This window comes from Vombatus ursinus, unplaced genomic scaffold (assembly GCF_900497805.2).
Source record: "Vombatus ursinus unplaced genomic scaffold, bare-nosed wombat genome assembly UNPS02010788.1, whole genome shotgun sequence".
Classification (NCBI taxonomy): domain Eukaryota; kingdom Metazoa; phylum Chordata; class Mammalia; order Diprotodontia; family Vombatidae; genus Vombatus; species Vombatus ursinus.
In genome coordinates, this window is record NW_020950566.1 from 3,832,836 (window position 1) to 3,842,358 (window position 9,523).

At 34.2% G+C, this 9,523-nt stretch overlaps 1 protein-coding gene across 2 annotated transcripts in view; it reads left to right on the plus strand.

Moving 5' to 3' along the window:
• Positions 1-9,288, plus strand: part of CPED1 (cadherin like and PC-esterase domain containing 1) — a 407,972-nt gene extending 398,684 nt beyond the window's left edge. The window contains exon 24 of one of the 2 annotated variants that reach the window (XM_027855149.1): positions 3,778-9,288. In XM_027855149.1, coding sequence (XP_027710950.1) covers positions 3,778-3,996 — 219 coding nt within the window. In that variant the 3' untranslated portion in view covers positions 3,997-9,288. The remainder of the gene's footprint in view (positions 1-3,777) is intronic. The other variant, XM_027855150.1, reaches the window with a different exon arrangement.
• The last annotated feature ends 235 nt before the right edge of the window (positions 9,289-9,523 follow it).

A 9,523-nucleotide genomic window follows, 5' to 3' on the forward strand; every position in this document is an offset into this window, starting at 1 on the left:
TGTGTGTGTGTGTGTGTGTGTGTGTGTGTGTGTGTGTGTGTGTGTGTGTAAAAGACCAATAGACAAAAGACGTGGAACACATAAGTGGTTTTCAAAGTGAACTTTGAAGTAAACAAATTGGGTTATAATGAATTGTAAAGACAATCCTTTTGAAATAACTTGCAGTAGACAGGAATTGTGAGAAGCTGTTTCTTGCTATTAAAAAAAATTATGATGATGACTTGGGCAGAGCCAAATAAACCAATGTTAATAAAAGCAGAGTAAACAAATCAACATCCTCACCATAAATGATGTTCCAAATACACCAGAGAACCATTCATAACACAGAATTCTCGTGGTTTTTGACCTTGAAGAACTTTGGACAATGTTTTTGAAGTCATGCAATTGTTATGCTTACTTCAAGTATCTTAGGAGTATCAAATCATTTCCATTAATGTTCTTAGTAGTTTAAAAAAAAAAAGAGTAAGCAACATTCACCATGATACCTGGAAACATGGATACTGTTTCAAAATGGGAGTCATTTTACTTTCAACTACTCTTACACTCACTGAAATTTATTACTGTAGTTGGCCAATTAATGAAGCCTATTTAGGTTGCAGCAGCATTTATACTAGCACTACCCAGGATTCTTCATAATGTTGCAATAAATTCAGCCTTGAAATCATGGAAAGGATCAAAATCATTTTTAAAGGGCAGAAAAAAATTGATTTGAAATACTGGCCTATAAACAGCCAAAGACATGAAATTGAATTCTTCACTGTACCTCATAAACCTTCTACATCAAGAGGCCACTTTTCAAGTTCTGGCATATTTATCATACAGGCTATCCAGACATTTCCAAAACTCATTCTAAAGAGATCACATAAATAAAATTAACCTTATTTCAGCCTTAGAACACTGGTACAATAATTTGTTTCTGGGTCAAAACTCTACATGCATGCTTGAGTTTTTCCCTAAATAAGTTTCCTTGATGAATATTCCCTAAATTGGTTCTCTGCAATTTTTAAGCCTCCTCCCCAAAAGGACAAAGGCTTCAGAAAAACTTCAATGAATCTCTCTGGCTAGCCTATTATATCTTTAGAGTTACACTATAACTAAACAATGATAAACATAGCTACTCATAATAGAAACAGACAACCTTTTGACCTGGTATATTAATCAGTGGTTAAATGCAAACTGAGTACAGAATTACCACCATGGGGGACTACTTGCTGATTTGATGTTACCTCATAGGAGTCATTTGCTCTAAGGACCTCATTTGGAAAAGCAGACCTGCTGTAACTACAGGAAAATAACCCATTACTCTTAACTTAGTTGGATCTAAAACATATTGCTGTCCTAAATTGAAACTTTAGGCTCTTTGAAAACATGGCCAAAGTGTCTTCCTCTAAAATTGATTATACAAAATTTTTTTTAAATTATGGAATGTATCACCTCCCTTTCCTCCACTGAATTGGGGTGGCCAAGGAGTTGCATTTTTTTTCTTTACACTGTCATATGACATCAGAAACCATATTCCTAAAAGAGCATTTTTTAAAATTATCTCTTCTCAAAAAAAAAAAAAGAGGAAGTATGAAACGATGACTAGAAAGCCAGTCTCAAAACCAAGAAGACCTGGGTTCAAATCCTACCTCTGACACATAATGGCTGTGTGACCCTGAGCACATCACAACCTTTCAGTGTTCTAGGCAACTCTCCAAAACCCTAAGTTGCAGAAAAGGTGCCTAGGCCTGCTCTGGTAGGAGTTTCTTCACTTGGTAGTTTCCTGTACCAATGAAATCACAAGTCTGGTCCCTATGTCTACCATCCTCCATCCCACCCATATCCCCACCTCTCCCCCCCCAAAAAAGAAGCAAAAAAGGCAGGCAGCCTAAGATTTTACTTTTCATAACAGCTGGCTATAAGAGAGTGTGTCTCCATAATAGCACACAATGTTTTAGAAGTGGGAAAAATTATTTGATGCCCATTAAGATGCACAAAATATTTTAACCCAAAAGAAGATTCTATATGCTCAAACCATCTTGACTAATTTTCCAACTGTCTAGCCTAGGCTCCATGAATTATTTGATTCATACTTAGGACTGCTTGACAGGTATGGCAAATCCCACCAGGGGACCTCTGTGCAGAAAGGACTGATAGCTTTTAAATGCTTCAATTATCCTTTAGCAGCCCGGGCTGCTCCCTCAGATTCCAAAGATGACTTACTCAGAGCCCAGGGAGGTGGGGTCACTAACTGGAACAGTTTCGACATATCATAGGGTCTGCCCATGTCTTTTTTTTTAATTACCCTTGAAAATGTTTTTATAATGAAAAATAATTGCTAATACTTTTCTAGGGCTTTAGAGTTATGGAATGCTTTACATGTGTTATTACATATTGTGATCACACAATAGGATTATATGCAATCGAGGTACATATGAAGGTCTGACTGACATCACTGACACTCATTAGAAAAATTCAAATTGATTACAAGACTTCTGTTGCAGTTTTAGCTTCACTGGAATCAGAAAAGGGACAGAACTATAAATTTCATTTTGGATCCTTTTTTTTAACTTTATCTTTTCCCATTACAAACATGTCTTGTCAATCAAAACGAATTTCTACATTGGTTATATCAAAGAAAAATTTGTCTCATTCTGCATTCTGAATCCTTCACCTCTCTGTCAGGAAATGCATAGCTGTCTCTTCGTTAGTCCTCCAGAATCCTGGTTGGACATTATACTAATAAGTTTAATAAGTATAAATATAGTACAATAGTATTCCATCACATTTATATATCATAACTTGTTCAACCATTGCCCAATTTATGAGTGCTCCTTCAGATTCTCATCATTTGCCACCTCAAAAGAAGCTATAAATATTTTGTACCACCTTAGAGTTTGTTTTGCTTAGGATTCATCCCCCTGTAATCTACCCCTCATCTACTTCCCCTTCCATTTCTCCCCTTTCCCTCCTATTTTCCCTTATTCAGTCAGACCTTTATATGTGCCTAGACTGCATGATGCAATATGTTTCATTCAAAAAACCTAGGCTGTGTCTTCACAACCTCAAACATTTGAGTTTGAGCCTCCTCCCTTCCTACCTCCCTCTTCCTGTCTATGTTGCTTCTGCTTGTTAAAGTGGAAAAAGGCCTGGCCTTATTGGCAGAAAGCCTAACCAGGTTTGAGTACAGTCTTTGCCATTTTCTAGCTGTGTGATCCTGGCTAAGTCATTCAACTATCAAAAAGGGATGAAGCAATTTACATTCCTACCTCCACTTCCTTTGACTTCCTTCAGTAATCAGTAATCAGTTCAAATCTAACCTTCTGTAGAAGGCTTCATCCCACCCCACTCCAATTAGTCCCTTCTTTCTAACATTACCTTCCCTCTATTCTCCCCCCATGTATATCTATATCTATCTATATCATATATGTGTGTGTGTGTGTATTTGTTTGCATATTGATTCCTCCATTAGAATGTAAGCTTCTTGAGGGCAGGGACCATGTTTTTCCCTTTCTTTGTGTTCTCAGTGCTTAGCACAATGACTGACACATATTAAGCGCTAGAAAAATGTCTTGACTAACTGACTTGGTTGTGTATACATTGGCATTTCCCCAGTGGAATTGCTTGAGGGAAGGAACTATTTTATTTTTGTCTTTGTAGCTTCAATATCTGGTGCAGTGGATGACAACTAGAGGATATTTAATCAATGCTTGCTGATTAATTGATTGACTGCTTGATTGATTGACTTAAATGTCCTTGACTTCCTATCACTCATTTTCTTCTCTTTCTTTGCAGGTAGTTAAATCTAACACTTCCCAGGAATATCATCTTATTAAAATGAAACCATCAAAACAGCATGTTGTGGGAAAATATTTTAGCAATTTGAACAAACAGAAGAGACTGCAAAGTTATGCAACTAATGTACAATCACCTTATCATGTCAGGGGCCCCGTCAATCAAGTCTGTTCTGAAATTCTTCTCAGCATGATATGTACGCATGAAAGGACTGTGTAGCCTTCCTTCTGGAGAAGCAGCCTTGCATTTGGAAACTTCCCATTTATCTGGTCTGGGAACCATGTCAAATGCATTACATATGTCTATGGACCTCGCATGTATGCTTGCATAGAGAGAGAGAGAGAGAGAGAGAAAGTAGGGACATTCTTCCTGAGGATTTATAATGTCAAGATGTGCCCCCTGCGCATTGTAGTTTCTAAATGATAAAGATACAAAAAAAATTTTGATTTTTTAAAAAGGAAAAGAAAGGAAAACTTTACTTGAAATATAGCCAAATGCTTAAGTAAGCTAAAGGCGGGGTATTAGATTTTATGAGAATAAAGGTAAATAATAGGCACTTGAAATATGTGAAGAGACCCTAAAGCTCTTGAGCTTCATTTTTTCTTACCTATAGGTACATTCATATTGATGGGGGTGAAGGGGGAAGCAATTACATTCCACTTGCAACTAGGTACAGTACTTGTGTTTTTGGGTGGAAGAAAATACAGTATTTAGGATGACACTGGTTTTTATAAAAACTAATCCTTCTGAAAGGCATTTCCCTCCATTTGCTTGATTGTTTATTTTACAATTTTAGGGATGGAAGTAGGATAGGAAGGGGGTTTAGGAGGAGAACCGGTACAGGAGATTCCAAAGGGTCTAGATGGGAGAAATATTGGAGTAAAACTCTTTAAAGCTAACACTTCAATTGACCCAAGTTTTCTTTACATAGTCTTTACCCTTATATTTTTAAACATATCCCCCTTCTGTCCAGTATGCTGAGCTTAAATAGGATGCTTGTAGTATAATTTGTTAATGAACATGTCAAGTTAAAGAGAGGAACCAAATTTTTTTCCAACTGTATTATTAGATAATATTTGTAAAGTGCTTTGCAAACCTTAAAGAGCTATATAAATGCTAGCTATTATACTATTTCATGTGGTCTCATTTGCTTAAGGGAGGAAGGGTTAGGACCTGTGATTTTATCTATGTGGGGAATCCCTGGTGTGGAAAATCCTTTCATTGATGAGTAACTCATCTGTAACAGATAAATTTTAGATAGTTTCAATTAGTTGCCTGGGGCACTGATTTGCCCAGGTCACATCCTAGTGTATGTGAAAAGTAGGTCTTGAACCCAGCTCTTCCAGACTGGGTTAATGGGCGTTAATCCACAATCCAGCCTCTCCAGTTCCTATTAACTTATGTAAATGAAATAGGATTGTGAAAAGATTTGTTTTTCATTAAACTTAATATATACTTTAAGTTAAAATCTTAACATCATATATCTGTCAAAGGATTATGTTTCCTTAAATTCCTAGATACCATTCCCAGGGGGTTAAAAAAAAAAGCATCCATGGACTTACTAGATCATCACTAGTTTGATTATAACTTATTCTGATTTTCAAGAGTCGTTTGAGTTTTGGGGAAACACATGCATTGGAAGAGAATTTCAGGTAGCATTAAATATTAGTTGGTTTCATTTTCTTAAAATAGTGGAATAAAAATTATATTATTCTTGAAAAAAAATTCTTCTTAAGATAGGAACTATGTGCCAATCTAACATTCTTATTTTCCTGTTCTGTATTTTAAAATCCAAATGCTGAACTTTTTTTTGCTTTACACAAGTACTGGTGTTGTGAACTATTATTTCACAGTTATAATGTGTTTTAAAAGTATTGTTTTTCTTCAAAAAAAAAAAGCTAAATTAATTCAGTTCATAACTGAAACTGCCAAAAGTGCAATACCTCAACTTCACCATCATATAGAAAATAGGACTACCTGATATGATTCACTATATGAATAGACATAGATTCACTGGTATGAATTTCTTCATCCTTTAAGACCTCTATATTTTTATATTATATATATTTTTATATGAAGTTATTCAAGAAATGTATACATCAATCTATTCAATAAGCTGTTTTGAGTTATATTTCAACATAAAAATAGCAATATATACAAGCAATGCATGTCTGCATAACAAATGGATTATAGTCAGTTATTTTTTAAAATATGGTACAGAAGTTAATTTTGCAAAGATCTGATCTTTATAGCACATGCAAATGTATGAGACACTTAAAATGGAACGCCATTTTTTTTTCAGGTTTTCAGTTATTTTAGAGTACAAAATGCTTTATATTTGTGCCGATGAATTTCTTCTCTCTCTGCCTTAAAAAAGTAAAGATTGATATTTCCATCTTTGCTATTTGTCAGTATTATGTTCAGTGATAGTATAATGTAGTTTGGTGTAGTACAATAGATGAATCATACTTTACTTACTTTGTCTTAATGTTATTCTTTTAAGATTAGTCTAAGTAAAAGTTGAACAGTATTAATATGAAGCAATCACTTTTATGACTGTATTTAGTATGATTTTTATTGGAAGTACATGATTTTAGAAAGAATGGTAATCATGATGTTTAAATAATTACAACTTGAAGTCTTAATAGTGTTGCCATCTTTCATCCATGGTCATTTCTGCTTTACATTGACCCAGACCAGCTTCTGAACAGAAAGCAGGGTTAGCCTATTCCACGATCAAATACTGGGATTTCAAGTAAACATTTTGATTAGTCATTTTACATTAAATAAATTATCTCCCCACTGAAATATGTGCATTTTTATTTTCTGGACATCATTTTAGTAGGGAAAAAATTGCTATGTGCATGTTTATATGTGAATGAAATAAATAATTTGCATTTTCAGCTAGTGTTTGCTTTAGCCTTGGAATAAGGTTCTCCATTTGCCTTAATCTTTGGAATAATTTTCAGTAAAAATGATCATAATGTTGTCATTTAATTGACAGGTACAGGTTAAGTACATCCTTTGTGATGCTACCCAAAGAAGAAAGACAGAATAGGTAGTGAAAGTATTAAAGTCTAAGAATATCTCAGTGGAAATTTTAAGACAAAGCTGTGAGCCTTTCCTTCCCCATCCCCAAAGTTCAGTGAGCTGTTTGGCAGCCATCCAATCTGGTCAACAAGCCCCAGAAGGACCATGTGAGAAATATGGTATCATTGCCCATTAGACTCCTATGTGGTGCATTTAACCTAAGTGTAATTTACAAATTTCTGTAGCAGTCTCCACTGCAGGATGGTAATTCCTACCCTCCTTCTCATCTCCAGCCCCTCCACCCCCTACCACTTCCCTTTTCGAAGGTGCTGGCAAAAGTTGCTGATTTTTGAGACTGTGTAAGTCAGGCTGTGGAGCTTTCCAGAGAAGATAAGACTGCTGGTTAATTTCTAGTGTTTCTTCTGAATAGTTTTTCTACTATTTCTTGTTGTATTTCATTTTAGATAACCAAGAAGAAATTCAAAATGATGCCTAAAATATTTTTACATAATCAGATTGATTTCTTCAGTTTTAATTTTTACTTCAAAACAATTTTTAATAGACCTAATTCAATAACCCTTCAGTTTTAAGATTCCTCACCCTACCCTGGTCCCAATTTTAATAAGTTAAGGGAAAAGACATCAAACCATAGATTTAAAGTTGGAAGGGACTTTAGAAATCATGTAATTCTATCATTTTACAGATGAGGAAATTGAGGCCCAGATAAACCATGTGACTTGACTTCACACAGGTAGGAAGTACATAGGACTAGGTTCTGTGAAAATCTTTATCCAAAGACTGCTCAATCCAAACCCAGGTTGACACAATAGCATTTTTTTTTAACCCGAGTGAATTCTTTTCTGGGTAAAACCCAGGAAGGATTGAAATGTCATCAAAACTAAAGGCAGACCCTCTTAAAATTAAAATTAGAAAATACAGTTATGGTAAGTTCAGTAGAAAAGTTTCAGTGTGAAAGCATTAAGAACTGTTCTCCAAATCATAGATTTCAGCTATGTATACAAGAGACATGATCTTTTTTTGTTGTTTTAATCAGATGGATATCAGAAAATGACCAGTTTGTAAATGAACTTTTTTTCCATTTTCAGTTATTTTTTGTGACACCTTTAGAATAAGATGTCTTCATTTTTGGAATGCTGTTTCTGAATTTCTTCCAAGTTTCTTTGTAATCTATAAACTATTCAATATAAACCTATTGGAGCTTTTTTTTTAAAGCATTTGAAGTTCAAAAACTTTTTTTTAATCATTTGGAAGAAACTAAGGCAATTTGAAAAGAATACATTTTAAAGAGGAGGAACCAGAAAGTATTAGAAACCCCATTGGACATTAAAGACAATGGGCTATTATCAGTGTTGCAGAATTAGATATGTATTTGGCACAGCTTCCAAGTTTCCATACTCTCAAAGAACGTTTTATCATTTTTACTGCTACAGTGACTATTACTGTCAACTTCCATATTTCTTTTATGATTCACTTGGTATAGGGAGCTTATAGATTTCATTCTTGTCTAACTGATGGTGACCATACATTCATCCTTGATGTGGTGATCCATTTGTTTTCTTCATATTCACAAAAACATATTTTTCCCATTTTTATGGCTCTATTAAATGTCAAACTAACATGTATTACCAATCTCAATATATAAATTAAATGGTGCTCTTGCAAATCTATTAAGAACATCTACAAGTAGCCCCACCAACAGTCTATATATAAATAATTATTTAAACTCAACAAGTCAGGGAGGGGGTGAGGAACAACAAACATCTGCATCACATAAAATATTGTAAAGCTACCGACATGTAAATCATATGTGAGGAGTTAACAGTACTGATTTTGATTTAAGTTAATTGAGATTTTCTTCATCTTTAAGTTCACACATATCTCAAGTCCATGTAAAGCTTTGCAAGGCACAGTTTCTATTTCATCATATAGAATCATCCCATTTGGCAATCCTTTGTGGACAATATCTGGATGTATTGTTGTGTTGATACCTAAACTGTGCTCCAAGGAAGTCTGGTTTTCCCCATAACACACCTGTGGATTCTTCAAGAAAAGTTTGACACTAGTGAAATTTTTCATTCTTAAATAGTAAATATAAGATTATGAGTAAAACAAAATACCTACTATTGATGCTGAATTTTTTAGTATAAAAATAGACTTAATTTATTTTATTTTGTTCCTAAATTTTTCTAAGGTCCTTTGATTTTAGGGTGGGTATCCTCCATGTTTAGAGTAGTATTTTGGGGTCTCATCAAGGTGATTCAAGTCCAAAGATATTCCATGGTCAAAATAGTTTGTGAAACATGACATTCTTAAATTTTAGAGGAGATCATGAGTAGATGTTGAATTTCACCAACCAAAGCTTTTTCTTGGGAATCATATTCAGTATCTAATTTTTATTCTATGTAAAAATGTTTAATGTCTGTCTTTCTATAAAAAATAAAGACATTTTTATAACCTGCATTAATTATCATCCTTTTGGTATGCCAAAAGTTAAATGTTACATGGTTTTGTTAAAAGAAAAATGAATTAAATTGATTCTCAAATATTTTGAGTCACTTCTTATCTTATGGTTGATTATCAGAATGAATCCATTCAGTTCAGCTCTTCCAGTTATACTAAGCTATGTCATTTTGTACCACATTTGCTGACATATATTTCTTCTTTTTAATTATAAAAGTCAAACTCTGCAGGTTGC